We start from the raw sequence: 17,875 nt of genomic DNA on the forward strand, positions 1-17,875 counted from the left end.
GACTTACCTAATGAAATCCATGCAAACCGACTGATATTCATTAAAATTTAAAAAGAAAATATCATAAATCATACATACATAACATGCAAATAAGTCTAGTACAATAATGTCTTAAATTCAATGTCCACCGAGTTTTTCAATGGATCATGTTGTCCCACACAAACTACCCCTTTAGCTTCATTCAACAGTGTATGTGCTCCATCCGTCAAGAATTACTTGTCGGAGAAATGGATGTTTTTTTTCGAGAGTACGCGAATGCGTACCGTATTTTTATAGAAGGCAGAATTTGAGTTACAAGAAGACTACAACTTGTTGCAAACAACGAACACGGGCATGATTTTCTTCCGGATCGCCTCACACCTCCATCCCTGCCCTCCGGATTGGGGCCACAGCATCCAAGTTGGCTACTTCGTCACTTCCGGTGTTTCTGGCCGTCTTTGTCTCAACCCGTGGTTACCGGTTACAATTACTGATTAATCGTGGGGGCTTTTCGTTGGAACTGACATGGACCGCGTATATTTCAAACTGGCTTTTGACTTAATGGATGAAATTCATGCAAACGGACCGATATTCATCAAAAATTTGCAAATAAGTCTAGTACAACAATGTTTCAAATTCAATGTCCAACAAGTTTTTCAACGGACCATGTTGTCCCAAACATATTATCCTTCAGCTTCATCCAAAAGTGTGTGTACATAAATGGTCGTCCCTCTGTCGTAAAATACATCACAGCACGGCGTACGGGCTACAAAAAGTGTACAATAACATTGAGTGAATAAATGATTCAATCAACAAGTTGAGCAAGAAGAAGTAAAACCTACGCTTTCCTTTGCTGCGTGCAATGGCCATCTTGCCTCTAGTTGAGTAACTATGTGACAAAAGTTGATGACCATGGTGTAGATGGCGTACCATCGATACGTTAACGACCTCATGTTGCGATCATGTATGATGTGCATGTCATAAGGCACAATGTGCTTTCGTGCGTGAAACAATTCATGCACTTGCTGCCAAAAGGTCAACCCTCTACTCATGTCAACGAAATCCGCGGACACGGCCAACCACACATCGCACAACAACTCGTCCTCCATATTCAAGTACCCTGTCATCCTTCTTACACTGAAAAAATGACATGATGTCCGAAAATAAGCTCATTAACATTTGACCGAACACCTGCCAAGCGTGGTGGCCGCTAGGTCGTCGACAGGGTGGTGGAGTGTACCTAGGTACAAACGGCTCTAGGGTGGACAACGCCGTAGCGGGCGCGTCGGTGCTGGTTGCGAACGTCCGACAATGCATGTGTGGTGACCGGAGAGGTACAGTGGCGGCGGCGGAGGTGAAGGTTGCAGCTGCAAAAGTAAAGGAGAGAAGTGGCGGAGTGGAAGAAATTGAGACCAGAAGGACGGATTTAGTGGGTCTGGGGTCGAGTCCAAATTGGCTGCTGTCCGGACTCCTGCAAACTCCCCCCTCCCTTCCTCTCATTTTTGTCTTCACTTTGCGGGAGAGAGTGCATCCGGACCGCCGAGCGGACCGATACAAGCCCATCTTGAATGGCCTCCACGATCCGGACATATGCGGAGATTTGAAGGTCGGCCCTCAAACTCTATGGCAGTTAGGCCATCCACTGAACAGTAATCCTGAGACCCTAGGATCTGCTTTGGGCTGAGAGTACTATTCACACCCTACCTCGAACAAGGTCTCCATAGTCACAACTAAACTGTTACCTTTTTGCATCTGTACCTGGGCAACGAACACGTGCCTAACAAAATGGTTTCGTGGCAATAATCATCTTTTGATACAACCAAGTTATTCCTTTTATACATGAACTAGTATGAAACATTTGTAACTAGTCGCATCAGTATTTTTCTGCAATATATGAACCACATTCCATTGATTGTCCGACATATTTACAAAATTTCAAATGAGAACCATTTTGATGTGAATACAAACTCTTAAACGTTATGAAAATATTTTCATGCATTGTTTCATAAATGGTAGAACACAATTTCAACCGACTAAAAAAGCGCATTTCAAGAAAAATGATTTTCATATAAAATAATTTACACGTACTCTCTCCGATCCATAATAAGTGATATGGTTTTAGTTCAAGTTAATAGATATGGTGATGGATGCACCGTAGTGTAGCACGACGTTTTGAACTAAAACTACGACACTTATCATGGATCGGAGGGAGTAATAGATACGGTGATGGGTACGTTGAGGTAGAGCGCGGCGCTACAATGTCATAGGCAAGCGGCATGACAACATGTAGGGTGTCACCACAGTTGTTGGCCCAACCGACGGGGCTGACGGTGAAGGGCCAAAGATGTGGGCCATCTAGTGATATGGTTCACTACCTAATTGGATCTTAAGAGGCTCGAACAAAACCGGAACATGATGAACCATGTGGGGGAGGCGAGCGCACGATGGCCAGTGCTAGCGTGCACATAACACTAGCGGCATGGGACGCTTAATTCGCAACATCTAGTTTAGATGGCTTGCATGCATCGATTGATGCAGAAGCCGGGGGTTATGCCTCCTTTTCCAAAAAAGAAAACCCGACCAGATATGTCTTGCGACAATAACGCCCGAGAGAAATGTGCCACCAATGTGACTCTGAGTCGTCTCACCATGAGGAACCGATGGCATGCCCAACCTTACAATATAAGACCAAAACATTAAAACCAGTAAAAATTGAAACACGGCTGCTTCAATTGTTTTTTTTAAGAATTTTCTGCTAAATTGGGTAAGAGGTGTAAAAAATCACCGTAGGTGGGAAAATATGGTTGCTATTAGATTTTGTTAGAACACAAACCGTTCTATTATCCAGGTAAAAACGGCACAAATACAATTTAACACAACGGACTTCTCAAGATGAGTCCTGCTATACACATGACATAACACACGCGATTTCTGCACGACGCTGAAAATCGCTCCATCCGATGCTCGGCAGGAGCACTGCACTACCGTTTGATATGAGTGTCGGCTGCAGGTTGTGTGTGTAGTTCGTGTGCACAACAATTTCGATTCAATACAGAAAAAATAATACCCATAACATCGACGATGTTAGAATAAATTCGAAGCATACCGACGATCATCCGAGGACCAAGTAATCACAAGAGCACGACACCGAGATTTGTTAACGAGGTTCACTGATATGGCTACATCCCCGGGGCCTGACTATGGGCGCTCCTCCCCGTGACACCGTCATAATACCGCACACCGGCCACCCGGGCGCCGGCACACGCTTTCATCAGACCACTAGGCTCCAGCCCGAACTACGTGTCCCTCGCTTTTTTCCCGCTGAATAGGCTTCGACTCCGTCGACTTATGCCGTAGCCCCTCAATCAGCACCAAGTGAAGTCTTCCGTCAGACTCCAGCTCCACCTTCAGCATGACTCCATGGTGGTTGTACGTGCCACCCCGCGCCCCGTCGACTCCAAGCTCTCATGTGCACCGTCTTGAATCAACCCCGCGTCATAGTCTTGTCGAAGCCACACAAACCCTCGGGGCCTGCGCCACGTGTTTCCACGCCCAGAAGTCGGTCACCATCAGTATCACGCTTCTATGTCGCCGTCACCGATCCCACCACGGTCTTCTGTACCAACCGACTTGCGTCGATCCGGTTAGACTGTCCAGTCCGACCGAGCCGAACTCGTTCGACTGTACGACACACTCGAGGCTCCCAAATCGTCTTCCGCGAATTTTCATCCATCACATGTGAAAGAACATGCGGTGCCCCCATGTTTGGTTTTGGTAATTGATGACAATCTCTATGGACTAATGGTTGCCTTGAGTTATATTTGAAGGTTTTGTCCATAGGCTTTGCTTGAAGTACATGTGTTGGTTTCAAGGAGAGTTTGTGTCGACCCAGGTGCTATTCAAGGAATTACCTAAAAGATTGGTCTTGTGAGAGGTTGATCAAGACTAAGTCAAAGAGTGAATCAAGTTGATCAACACACAAAGCGTAGAAGATGTACCGAGAGGGATCAAGTGATCCCATGGTATGGTAAGCATTGTCAATTACGCTTTGTGTACTAACCCATGGTCTTCGTGAGAGTTCTTTGTGGGGTGAGGATGCGGTGTGCAAGTTCAAGTGATGCATCACGAAGAGATCAAGTGCTTGAAGCTTGCCGTCCATTGTGGTGACAATGGACTTGTGAAGATGAGCCGAAGAGTGGCTCACCCATAGTGTACTATGGGGAAGCAATCATCTAGTCTTCATCGAGCCAATGCAATCAAGAAAGGTGGTCCAACTTGAGGGAGTCAAGATCGTCATCATCTAGCTCAAGTGGACCATGTGCAAGGCAAAGGTTTGCCCTTGATAGGTTTTCTATTTTACCGGTCTCATGGTGGTAGTTGGGAGACCGGGTTATAGGATCGTTTGCCGTATTGTCAAGGGGGCTCTCAAGTTGGTAGCTTGATCGTATCGTTAGTAGAGAGCTCAAACCATTGCATCCTTGCATCATGTTTCTTGGTTCTTATTTGGTTCTCTTTGTGAGTCTTACAGCTTATGGTCTTCTTGATGACAAGCTCGAGTTCAGCGAAAACGGAGCTCACATGCATCTTCTATGATGTTTTCGATGTTGGAGGTTATGCCGGTTCTTCTTTGTTGGAGGTTTCACTCCTCTATTCGTTAGGCATATCTCCCCTGCTGTTTTGATGCTACTCATTGTCTTGTATCCAACAAGCTTGAGTTTGCTTAATTCGGAGCTCATTTGCAGAAGTTATAGCAGTTCTGGTTTTATAGGTTCTGTGTGTTGTCTTTAGCTGCGTTTTGAAGGCATCCAAGTGCTAAAACCTTTGTGGCGTGCGGTAGTACTGCTCAAGGGAGCGGTAGTACCGCAGGGGCCAGCGGTACTACCGCTCGCGTGAGCGGTAGTACCGCTGCCTCTAGCCCAGAACGCTGGTGCGCACAGAAGTAGGCGCGGAAGTAATTTTTTACTTCCGCACCCTATGCGGTAGTACCGCTCCTCGTGAGCGGTAGTACCGCTGCCTCGTGTCCTGGCGCTGTTGCATGCGGTAGTAGGCGTGGATGTAATTTTTTACATCCGCCCTTACGCAGTAGTACCGCTCCCTGTGAGCGGTAGTACCGTGCCGACTTTTTCTCGTAGCTAGCTCCAGCGGTTGTAGGCGCGGCAGTAATTTTTTTACTTTCGTGGATGCGCGGTAGTACCGCAAGGTCTCGCGGTAGTACCACTCCTGCAGTAGTTCCGCCCTGTTGCCCCGTTGCAGTGTTGTTTCTTTTGGCTTCTGCCGCCCTAGGATAACGGTTGGATTTCCCCCCTCCTATAAAAGGGGGTCTTCTTCCCCAATGAACCTTATCTTTTGGGCTAGTGTTCTTTCCCCATTGTTGACCTTCTTCGAGCTTGCTAACTCTCGATCCCTCCATGGATTCTTGCTAGTTTTTGAGGGAAATGAGAGAGGAGATCTAGATCCACATTTCCACAAATCACTTTCTCCTCTATGTGAGGGGAACCCCTTGGATCTAGATCTTGGAGTTCTTGGTGTTCTCCTTCTTGTTCTTTCTCTCATTTTCCTCCCTAGCATTAGTTGCTTCGGTGGGATTTGAGAGAGAAGGACTTGGGCACTCCGTGTGCCCTTGCCATTGCATTTGGTGCATTGGTTTGAGTTCTCCACGGTGATACGTGAAAGTTACAAGTTGAGAAGCTTATTACTCTTGGGTGCTTGGTACCCTTGAGCTTGTTCCTCTTGGGTGCTTGGGCGCCTTAGACGATCGGTGGTGTTTGCAGCTCAATCATTGTGGTGCAAAGCTCCGGGCAAGCGTCGGGGTCTCCAATTAGGTTGTGGAGATCGCCCCGAGCAATTTGACGGGTTTCGGTGACCGCCCCCAAGGGTTGCCAAAGTGTACGGGTTCGGTGACCGCCCCCAAGGGTTGTCAAAGTGTACGGGTTCGGTGACCGCCCCCAAGGGTTGCCATTTGTACAAGTTCGGTAACCGCCCTCAAGGGTCCCTTAGTGGAATCACGGCATCTTGCATTGTGCGAGGGCGTGAGGAGATTACGGTGGCCCTAGTGGCTTCTTGGGGAGCATTGTGCCTCCACACCGCTCCAAACGGAGATTAGCATCCGCAAGGGTGTGAACTTCGGGATACATCGTCGTCACCGCGTGCCTCGGTTATCTCTTACCCGAGCCCTTTACTTATGCACTTACTTTGTCCTGAGACAACCGGATCTACACTGCAGCCCTGCCGCCTAGCGCCTACGCAACCTTCAGCACACCACGCGCATCGGCTAGCCCCGCAGCCAGCCCACACCGCGCGCGCCTTGGCTTCAGCCGCTTGGCCTGCCAAGCGTGGCTTGCCATGCGCGCCTCTGTACGCTTTGACCGATCGATCCTGATCGACCGCCGCACGTCCCTTGTTGCGCAAGCCTTCCGCTGATCCGACGCATGCTGCAACTGCTGCTTTCGATCTCGCCGAGAACCACACCGCAACCGGCTGCATTTTGAACTCGATACTTCCTCTAGATCAACTTCCGCAGCCTTCTCGTAACCTTGCTCATGATACCACTTTTTAGAATAAATCCGAGGCATACCGTCGATCATCCGAGGACCAAGCAATCACACGAGCACGACACTGAGATTTGTTAACGAGGTTCACCGATATGGCTACATCCCCGGGGCCTGAGTACGGGCGCTCCTCCCCGTGACACCGTCACAATAACGCACACCAGCCACCCCGGCGCCGGCACACGCCCCCGGCTCCCCCTTGCGTGCCTGTGCTATTATGTTGGCATAGGTTACATCGTGTGTCTACCCCCACTATATTATGTTGGCATAGGACACGACTCTACATCCTATCTAAACACAATACTACTCATAGTCCAACTGTAACCTACCTTGTACACAATATTCGACACAACTCTAACAGACGAGTTGCCGTTGACGAGAACCGACGACGCCCGAGAAAAGTATCGCTGTAGCAAGGAACATTTTTACCTTTTCTTAATAGATTGAAACGGTGGTTTGTGTTTGGTCAAATATTTCTGCTTGGTGCGTGCTAGCTTAGCCTTAATCTCTGACCCTTAGGAGTCCATATGGTATTGCACGGTGCAAAAGCGGGCTGTCTGCGTTTTGTTCGTTGCGGATGTACGTGCATGTACCACGGTAGACGTCCTGTAAGCTCGTTACTTTTTCTTTTTGCTTTCTGCCGGGTGGGTAGCCCGTCGGTCGAGAGCACGGAGCTAGCATGGCCCCGATGGCCCGATCGTGGAAGAGCCGCACACTGTCGCCCACTCTCTCCATTTTACAATGCATATAGTTTTTTTTAAAGTCAAACTTTACAAACATTGAACAAATTTATTGAGAAGACTATTCAGATGCACAATATCAAATATAAGAAATATGAACTACATCTTATTGAGTATGATAAATCTAATAACATATATTCGGCATTCACGATGTAAATATTTTCTCTACAAACTTAATCAAAATTTGCGAGGTTTGACTTTTCGAAATGTTGTACGCATTACATTTTAGAACGGAGGGAATACCATTTTAACCGGCAAGTTGGTGTACGGTACGCCTTCCCTCCAACTCCACCACTTTTCCGAGAAACTGTGAGCGCTGCCATTGGATTAGAAGAAAAGAGTGTGTTACAAAAGAAGCCGTGCCTTAGCAAAAACTATGCATAGACTGTCATTGCTTTGGACATCTTTTTCCAGGCAACAAGGGAAGCATGTACACTCTACGGAAGGGAGAGAAGCAGCACTGAATTTGAAGGGAAACTTCAAACTTCAGAGTGCTCCATAAACCAGTAGCCCTTCCAATTCTGTAAAGTTACAACTACTGGCACTCCTGTACACTACCCGTCGTTTCAGGTGGTACATTACACCGAACGGTAATAACAACGTAAAAGAAAGAAAACAGGGCTAAACCCAAAGCTAATTAATCATCTTCCAGCCGGCCCGTGCGCCTGGGCTGGGTTCAGACTTGAGACCGAGCTCCCCCGTTGGCTGGGTGGCTAGCAGCAGTCGGCGAGCGCGCCGCGGAAGGCGGCGGGGGAGCAGCAGGGGATGCGGAGCGGGCCCTGGTGGTCGTCCCGTACTCCTGCGCGGCGCGGCCGAGGAGCTCCGCCAGCGCCGGCCGCCCCAGCAGCTCCGGTGCTTGGGCTACGTGCGTTCCGCGCAATCACGGGGACCGGCCGGCCGGCCGGCCATCTACCTCTGCCGGTACGCGAGCACTGTGCGCACATGTGAAGAGCGAGCGCAACTGTCACCCCAGGTATACTCTACAACAACGGCCACTCCGGCAGGACAGGAGAGGGCCCATCACCATTTCCCAATCTGGAACAGGCGTGCGTGTCGAGCGCCGGGAGCGCGACGCCGCACCAGCATGGCATGGCCCCGATCGATGGACGGAGATGTTGGCATGCGCATGCAGGAGCTACGATCGAGGTGGGCGACGACGTGACCGGCGGAACAACTACTCCTGCTGCTGCTACTGTTGCCGGGTGTACGTCCATGGCTCCTCGGCCAGTGGTCGTGGGTTCGGTGTCCACCCGCTGTACCGGCCGTCGCCTCCGCTGTTTTTCAGCCGTCCGGTGATGCGATGAGACAGACATGCCTTCTGAACCCTGCATCAGCTGACCCACATGATCTTTGATACTGTTCATCAAGATATGCACCATGTTATGATGTTAAGCAAGCAAACTCTATGGCAATTAGGCCAACCACTGAACAGTAATCCTGAGGCGACCATTCACACGCTAGCTCCAACGAGGTCTCCAAAGTCACAACTAAACTATATTACTCTACCTTTTTGCATCTGTACTTTGAGCCTCGAACAGCCACCTAACAAAATAGTTTCGTGGCAATAGTTATTTTTCTATACAACCAATTCCTTTTATGTAACATTTTAAATCAGCCATGTGAGTATTTTTCTGTAATATATGATCCATGTGTCATCGATTGTCCCGACAGATAATTCATATGAGAAACATTTTTATTCGGACACAAAAATCTTAAAAGTTATGAACATATTGGCATACATTGTTTCATATATGGTAGAACATTTTTCAACCTACTAAAAAACATGTTTCAAGATTTTTCTTCATATAATATAAACTTAAATGTAAATAATCCACCATGTGTCTATATATATATATATATATCTCCACTGGTCGATATGCATGCTTTGCAGCATATAAGCGGGCTGTCTTGAGCCAGAAAAGCTCAAAGTGCCGCCCGTTTAGCACCAATGGCGTGTAGTTTTCCAACTTGATCTCCTCTCCTTTTGAACAAAAGTGTAGGTGTAAATAATCAATCAACGACGGCCGTCCATGCATGCTGTCACATAGTCATTGGAAGGTTCGGTCAGAGATATGCGCACCTGGATTATCAAGTGCGTTGCTCAAAACCTTTTTTTTCCCTCAAAAGCTGAGTGGCGTCTAGTCAACGTGCAAGAATGTTCCAACTATACCGAGTAACAAAAGAAAAGAAAAACGTTCCAACATGATCGAGCCAGGCGGTCGCAAAAGCGTACGCCACGCACGTCCGTACTCACTCTCGTTTAACTCTCCGAGGGGTTTAGGTGGGTGGGATCGCCTGCGGTGGCCACCACCGTCCATCGCCATGCCAATATATATTATCGAGCTAGCCACCAGCCATCCGTACTCAGGTACTCTACGCACGTCCTCCAAGTGGTACGTCCGGCATGGATGGCATCGCTTTCTGCCGGGAGGGTACCCCGTCAAGGCGTCGATGGAGCACGATCTAGGACACCATCATGGACTCACTAGTGCAGCAACAACTAGCTATGGCTTGCTTCTGGCACTTTAGGTGTGACCACTTTTTATTTATACCCACACTTTCACATAAGGTGTGGACATTTTTTATAAATTACACCTTTTTGCCAAAATAAGTGAACACTTTTTTCAATCAAACGATGTTTTCTACTAAAACAAGTTTCGAAATTTTACAAACATTTTATAAAGGTGTGAGCACTTACAAAACAAGCTCGTTGAAGATTTTTAGTTATACATACATTTTCATAAATAGATTAACACCTTTTCTAAGTACAAAATATTTTTTTCAGACGCATAGCTACGTTTTAAAAATTAAGCAAATATTTTTAGAAATACACGAATGCTTCTTTAAAAACATCAATTTGTTTCTTGACGTTGCGCATACAGTACAAATAATTTAAACATACATATAATTTGGAAATAAAAATCATGAAAATGCCGCTTACTAGGCCGGCTTGGTTCTGCTCATCAATGTTTTCGTGAGCGGGAGAAAATACTGTTTGGCGAGGAACGCGCCTATGTCTCGCTTGTGAAAACCGATAAAAAAAGAAACCAAAGAAAAAAAAGAAAAACAGAGAAAGAAGCCGAAAAATGGAAGCAAGACAACGAACGCAGTGAAAGAACCGTGCTATGCTAACTTACTCGGCCGGCTCAGCACTGTACAAACCGGAAAGTGATTCAAGCCAGAGAAGCGTACATTTTGCTATAAGCCAGATATAGATCTCGTGATTGGCGAGAGCTCCTAGTTCGGAGCTTCTATTCGGCGCGTTCTGTGCCCATAAAGGAAACTGCGCCCACACACGCCCCTTTGTGGACCGGCCCATACACGCCCCTTCGCTCATCGCTGGATCTCACTCGATTGCTGAATTCCTAGTTTCCTTGGTCGCTCGACCAGCATTTGGCTGGTCACGGTCGACCAGTTGACAAATCAATTGTCGATTTTCGAAACAAATAAGGAAAAATTAAAAATCATAAAAATCGTGAATTTAAATAAGATTACAGCTTTTCAAAAAAAGATCACAAATTCCAAAAAACTCATGCATTTGAAAAAAAGTTCATCAAATTTGAAAAGTTAACAAAATTGCAATGAATTCATCAATTATTTAAAAAGGTCAAACATATGCAAAAAAGTTCACACATTTTGAAAAAAGTTAATTAAATTCGAAAAACATATATCATCAATTTTGAAAAGAAATCTCATCGTGATTAAGAAATGTTCATCTTAAACGAATATTCATCAATTTTGAAAAGAGAGTTCATTTTAAAAAAATCATAGATTTTAAGAAAAGTATTAAAAAAATGAAAAAAGCTCATGACGTCCGAAAGAAGTTCACGGATTTCGAAAGTACACCAATTGAAGTAAATTTGATGGATTTGCAAAAAAAAAGAAAACAAAATGAAGTGAGAAAGAGAAGAGGGAAAAAAGAAAACTGGCCAAAACCAAATCCGAAAAAATGAACCAGTAACTGAAAACCACTTTGGTTTATTCCAGCACTAAAGATGTATAAAAAAAGCAAATTGTGCACAAACACGGTGGTAGTGCGCTTGGTTACTGCCTTTTTGCCTGAAGCACCGAATAGGATTCCCACTCCTAGTTGACAGTCGCGTGCTCGTTAGGTGGGCCGGCTTATCCGGAGTTTCCTTCACCGAAAGGGTCGGCCAACTTACCGAAGAAGCTGTTTTCATATTTTCCCTCTTCGGTTTATTAAATGGATTTTCATCAAAAAATAAATAAACCCGCGGTTGTTCTTTACAAGCAAGATATCTATATAACCTGCTAAAAATAGAAAAAACATTTTTCTTGCAAAATTCATAAATACTCCATACGTCTGAAATCACTTGCCACTCAAACTGATATATCTAGCATTGCAATACGTCTAGATACATCCATTTCAGTGACAATTAAATCCAGGCAGAGGTAGTGTATGTTCAGTGTGTGTTTCAAAAAATAAGTTGTTTTTTTTTCGTTTCCGAGAGGCACGGCCGTGCCTCTCACAAAAGCACAACCGTGCCTCTCACAGAAAAAAAGAAAACACATTTTTTTCCTCCTCTCACAAAAGCACAACCGTGCCTCTCGCGGAAGAAAAAAAAACAAATTTTTTTTTTTCGTTTTCGAGAGGCACGGCCGTGCCTCTCGCGAAAGTACAACCGTATCTCTCGCGGAAGCAAAACCGTACCTCTCGCGAAGAAAAAAAAGTTTTTTATCGTGATATGTTTTTGGTCCAAAAGCTAAGGAAGTCTGGTGGAAAATCAAAAATTCAAAAACGCGTGCAATAAATAAATAAATAAATAAAATTTGAAGGATGCGTCCAGAGCGCGACACGTGGCGGCGGCTGAGAGCGCGCCAGGTGACGCGCTTTCAGCCCACCCCCAAGTGATCGTTGGGAGGCACCCGAAGGAGCGCTCGCCAACTAGTTGCTTTCAGCAACTAAGGAACGACTACTCGTTCGGGAGCACAATTTTGCTTCTGTGAGAGGTGCGGATTTGCTTGTCATGGAGGCACAGTTTTGTTTCCGCGAGAGGCAAAAACATATTTTCTTTTCTTTTTTCTTCTGCGAGAGGCACGGGTTTACTTCTCGTGGAGGCATAGATTTGCTTCCACATGCCTCTGTTCGAAAAAGAAAAAAAACATGCTCACGGTTCATTTTCTGTTTGGTGTTTTGTGAAAAAAAGTTTGTCAAAACCTATCAACACGGGATCTAATTTTGAAGATCTGGACGCGAGAAATGCAACGCTGAAATCGGTTCGAAACTTGGAGCACGGTTTAAGAGATAAAACATTTTGAATAAACAAATCTATCAAAAGGGAAAACCTCGCAGGTTGCGACAAGTGACGACAAGTGGCGCACATGCAGTATGCCACTTGTCGTAACCTGAGAAGGTGGAAGTAATCTTTACAAAGAGTGCTGCTTAATTAGTGTTTTGTGGTTTTCTATCGGTCTAGGGAACTAGGTTCCCTAAACAAGCTTTCTTATTTCCGTTTTTGCTTATTTTTTCTATTATGTGTTTTTGTACCTTTGGATTTTAGAAGAAAAAATTCATTTTTTTTTCAAATTTTGAAAAGTTTTGAAGTTCCAATATTTATAATAACATTTGTGGTTTCAAACTTTTACTTTGAAATTAGAAAAAACAAGTCTCTTAAAATTCGTTTGGATTTATAAAACAAATTCTCATTTTTCAAATTTTCACAAATAAAAGAAATTTTGGAATTTCAAAATTTGTTCAGGTTTCGGAAAATCGATTAGGTGTTTAAAAAATGCTCGCTGTTTCAATTTTTTGTTAGAAACTTCGAAGTTTGTTTGGTAATTCAACAAAAGTACACAGTTTAAATATTTTTTGAAATTTCATTAAATGTTCCTGTTTTTCAAAAGTTGTTCACAAGTTAAAAAAATAATCAAGAATTTTAGAACAAGCTTGTGGTTTGAAAGTTATTTCTTCTTCCCAAAAAAGTTTGAAATTTCAAATTTTGCACTTGTTTTTCAAAAAAGTTTATGTGTTTTTAGATATTTTATTATGTTTTCGAAATTTTGTTTGGATTTTCTAAATATTGTTTGTGCTTCTCAAAAAATGTTTGTGTTTTCTAGAAGTGATTATGTAGGTTTAAAACAATCGCTACTGCACCTGGTCTGACCGCTTCGGTGTCCGATTCGGTTCGCTACTGCACCTGTTCAATCTTCCTTTGTAGACAGTATTTTAAAGTTTTGCGGTGTTTAGTTAATAGCAACACTCATTAGCTCTCATGACAACCATCAAGCATTCAGTAGCCACGAGTTGCAAGTTTTACTCCACTCGAGTGTACTGTTATTTGGGTTTATACGCTCTAGTGCCTTTTGGTCACTCGTGGTTGCAGGTATTAGGCAGGCCCATTCATGGGTGCCCGTGTGTGAACGACCGATTATTTGTCGCAGAATGCGTCATATAAGAGGTCCCATGTCAAATTTCTGTCCAAACACAGGGGGGCGTGCAAACTGGGCTAGCACATTTACATCGGCTTCCTGTACTTAGTGAGCGGACAGGTATAGTTCGTTAAGATAATTATTTTGGTTCATATTCAAGTGATTTTTTCTCCAGTTTGTTTTCTGCTATCCTACAGTTTTTTATTTTCCCATCATTATTTTTCATTTTGTTCTTTTTCATCATTCCTTGTTTTTATTTTCTGTTTTACTTTACTTATCTGTTTTGTGATTGAATCTTTCTCTACAAGATTTAATAAAATCATTTTTTAAATATCCGAACATTTCTCTAAATACATGGTTTTTGAAAGTTATGATAACATTTTTTGAATATAATAAATATTTCATAATCCCAAAACATACATAAAACAATACATGCATTTTGAAATTCAGACAAAATGTTCAATTGTGATAATTGCTAAAATTGTTTGAACAATTTATTCAGTTTGAGAACATTTTTTTTACTCGTGGACGTTTTTTCATTTAGAAATATTTATATTCCGCGTATACTTTTGTTTATTCACAAAAAACATTCTTCTTCTATATATAGTAAATTGGGTTGAAAAATAAATGGAAAATGTGAAGGAAAAACTGGACCAGAAAACAAAAACCTACCAAACGCAAAACTAAGAAAAACGAAGGGCGCGCGTGCTAACCGCCAAGGAATAGCTCGAAGTGGGTCGGCCTAGAAACACATGAGCCTGTGCGTTTGGCAGGCCTTTTGATGCAAACTGGCGTCGAATAGGAGTTCTTGCGATCTATGGGCTGAAAGTTGGACGTCCGGCCCATAGGTTTAGCCCAACTACGTTCCACTATTCTTTTTTGTTTTGCCTTGACCGACGTTCTGTATTTCCCGTGACAGATTGAGAAACACGTCTCGAACTTGCCGTAGACGCACGTGCGTCTATACTATTCAAATTCCAGGCTTGTGGCGCCACTGTTAACCACTAGTTTGAGAGCTATTCCTTACCACGTGCTGCACCACATGGATGGAGAATAATGGAAACGGAGCAAAGATTGCACGATCGCATCCTGCAAGTTGGCCGCACGAGTCACACGAGCGGCAGTAAATCAGGATGCATCTGTCTCCGTCGCTTTGGGTTCTTTGAACCGTTCGACGAGTGTATGAGCGCGCTTGCGGCAATTACACGCGTGGTGTGTTCCTCGCCGAAGCCGCGGGCCGCTGGTTTACGGGCGCGACTGGCCAGGCTTTGACAAATTCGGCAGGACGACGACGACGGCGCGTTGCTGCGGCTCGTTTTGACGATGGTAGTGGTTCTCGTTGTTCGTGATGCCTTGTACTTTAGATGCACCTTTATTTATTTATTTTATGGGAAATTGTTGTTTTATCCATCTTTAATTATAGCAGTACAACGAACATTAAATATAATAAAAATTACATGCAGATCCGTAGACCACCTAGCAACAGGTACAAGCACTGAAGCGAGCCGAAGGCGCGCCGTCGTCAACGCCCCTCCCTCGCCGGAGCCGGGCACAACTTATTATAGTAGACAGTCGGGAAGTCGTCGTGCTAAGGCCCCGTAGGACCAACGCACCAGAACAGCAACCGCCGCCGATGAAGAGAAGCTTAGATCAGAACGATCCAACCTAAAGACACATTAACAAAGACGAACAAAGACCATATCCGAGCGGATCTACCAAAGACAAGCACCAACCGAATCCTGCGAGATCCACCGGAGACACACCTCCACATGCCCTCTAACGACGGTAGACACACCATCAGCATGGGGGCTAGACGGGGAGAACCTTATTCTATATTCAAAAAGCCGCCGCCGTCTCTTCTTCTTGAGCAGGACACAAACCCAAACAAAACTTGAAGAAGCACATGAAAACGAAGCCCTCCCGCCAGCAAGGACGGGGATCCACCTAAGGCCACATGAGACGTGGGAGATCGATGGCGCCGCCGACGGGAGGCAGAAACCCTAGCCGCCTTTTCTTGGAGGAGAGACAAAGATCAGATGCACCTTTATACTAGATCCGAGTCCTTTTGTAGAAAAAAGATCTCCTAAACGCATGAGCTATTTATAAGTTGTTTGAATTTTAAATTTATGCAAATCAATTTTGGAGAGAAAACAAGTGTAGATCGAGGCCGACATCGATTACGAACAACGTTGCGAGTGACAGCGAGCAGTCATAGGCAAGGAAGACGCCGGTTGACAGGTGCGGGTAGGTGGGAAGTGGTTTGCGGGACGAATCTGGCCATCGGGGTGGTTTAGAGGGATGGTCGAGGGTGGCGGCATCATGGTGGTGGACGGTGATAAGGTGAGGGTGAGGCAGCGAGACGGTCACGTGAGCGCCGTCGACCGTGGGTGACGACCCGGGCGGATAAGCTGGTGGTGGTTGGCGGTTTCGGAGAGGGAAAAGGCTTGGGGTAGAATACAAACAACAGTCGTTGACCAGACCCAACGGCACAAAAAAAAAGACCTACACCATTTTTTAGCCGACCTACATGTAACCACGCTCATACCCTGGTTGTTTCCCTTATAATAACCCGGAACGTGCTGGCCGCCAAATCTTGTGTCGTCAACACGCTGGTCCAAGTTGAGTCCAATCAAACTTATCCACGCTCAGGAACGGGGCACCGATTGACAACACTTTTGTGCTTGTGCCCTACATGATATACTACGAGTAATTTCAACCATCTGCAATTTTTACACTGTATTGATCCAAGGGCCGTCGAGAATCGATGACCCCAAGCGGACATGCAAGTAAACTCGAAAAGAATACCCTCGCAACGGCGCTAAAAAAATTAGAGCTAAAAAAAGTCCAAAATAGCAGTAAATTTCGAGCTTCAGTTCCCGGTTTTTGTCACGTAAAAAAAAATAATTCCGGTTTTTGTACCGGGTTCTTCGGATGCCATCTTAGTGTGAAGATTTGCAAGCACATAGAGAAGTCTTTCATCTTTGACGTATAAAAACTTGGATTTTTCAAATTTATTTAACATTTCATTTGAATGTACTGTCCAGTTTTTTTTTAGCCCGGGGAGAGTTGGATTTCCGGTTACTTTCCCCCTCGTTTTTTTGGCCAGCATGCAACGAACCTAGCTTGTCCGCACCCCTTTCGATGGCCCCAGATTTTGGACTTCTTTCACACGACCGCCGCTCCTCATCACAGGTCAAAAACAAGCCGCCAAGTGCATCCACCCCGAAGGATCGTCGAGGTCGGGCCATGGCCACGAGACTATCCACGCCATGACTTTGACCACTTACCTATGATGAAGCACACGTCCTGCTCCTGCTACTACCAGATCAACGATTCCATGGTCCCCTTCTACTTCCCGGCCGTATAAATGCACTGGCTCGGCCTCATCATCTCTCCGCAGCGCCAACCCAAGAAACTAACCACCGCGCTCGCCGCAGCTCCAGGTCTCCAAGGCCATCGACCGGTCTGACCTGTTCTTTAATTTTTATTGATCGCCATGGCATGGAGGAAGAAGAACGGCGGCGAGTCGTCTTCGCCCGGCGCCTCACCGTGCCGCGACGACGAGCGGGAGAAGGTCCCCAGAGGGCACGTCCCGATGGTCACCGGCTGCGGCGCGCGCGTGGTGGTGCCGGTGAGGCTGCTCCGGGACCCGTGCATCGCGGAGCTGCTTGACATGGCGGCGCAGCAGTACGGGTACGGCCAGCCGGGCGTGCTGCGGATCCCATGCGACGCCGGACACTTCCGCCGGGTCGTCGACGGCGCGCTGCACAGAGCCGACTAGGCGCCCGGCGTCATTAGAGCATGTGTGAATACATATGCAGCAGTGCCACTGTAGAAGAGTATAGTTGGATATACGAAGTCTGTTCTTTGATTGATCAGTTCTTTTGTACATGAATGCACGAGGAACGTGAAAGACAAATTTGTGTCAAATTTGAAGTGCTCACTCCATCTGCACAAGAACTATATGGTTAGTTTTTCGATTTCAATTGTGTCTAACGAGAGACAACCCAAATCATTAGTCACGCGCGTTTGCTATTCTTTGGCCGCGTGAATTCTTTTGAAGTGTCAGTCAGTTGCGAGAGACCAGGTTGCCACGACCGGCTACAACGTCGCCGTGGGGGGGCACGAGCAGTAGCACCTGCCGGTTGTAGGTGGTTGGGCCCTAAGAGCATCTAGAGTCGGACTTAGCAAATCCGACCCCTACACGCCCATGGGGGA

General features: G+C 45.6%; 1 protein-coding gene across 1 annotated transcript; it reads left to right on the forward strand.

Annotated features, from left to right (window-relative positions):
* The first annotated feature begins 17,063 nt into the window (after positions 1 to 17,063).
* Positions 17,064 to 17,628, forward strand: LOC123099349 (auxin-responsive protein SAUR71). Its single transcript, XM_044521520.1, has one exon. The coding sequence runs from the start codon at positions 17,154 to 17,156 to the stop codon at positions 17,436 to 17,438; it is 285 nt and encodes a 94-aa protein (XP_044377455.1). The 5' UTR covers positions 17,064 to 17,153; the 3' UTR covers positions 17,439 to 17,628.
* Positions 17,629 to 17,875: the final 247 nt, after the last annotated feature.

Source organism: Triticum aestivum, chromosome 4D (genome assembly GCF_018294505.1).
Source record: "Triticum aestivum cultivar Chinese Spring chromosome 4D, IWGSC CS RefSeq v2.1, whole genome shotgun sequence".
NCBI lineage: Eukaryota > Viridiplantae > Streptophyta > Magnoliopsida > Poales > Poaceae > Triticum > Triticum aestivum.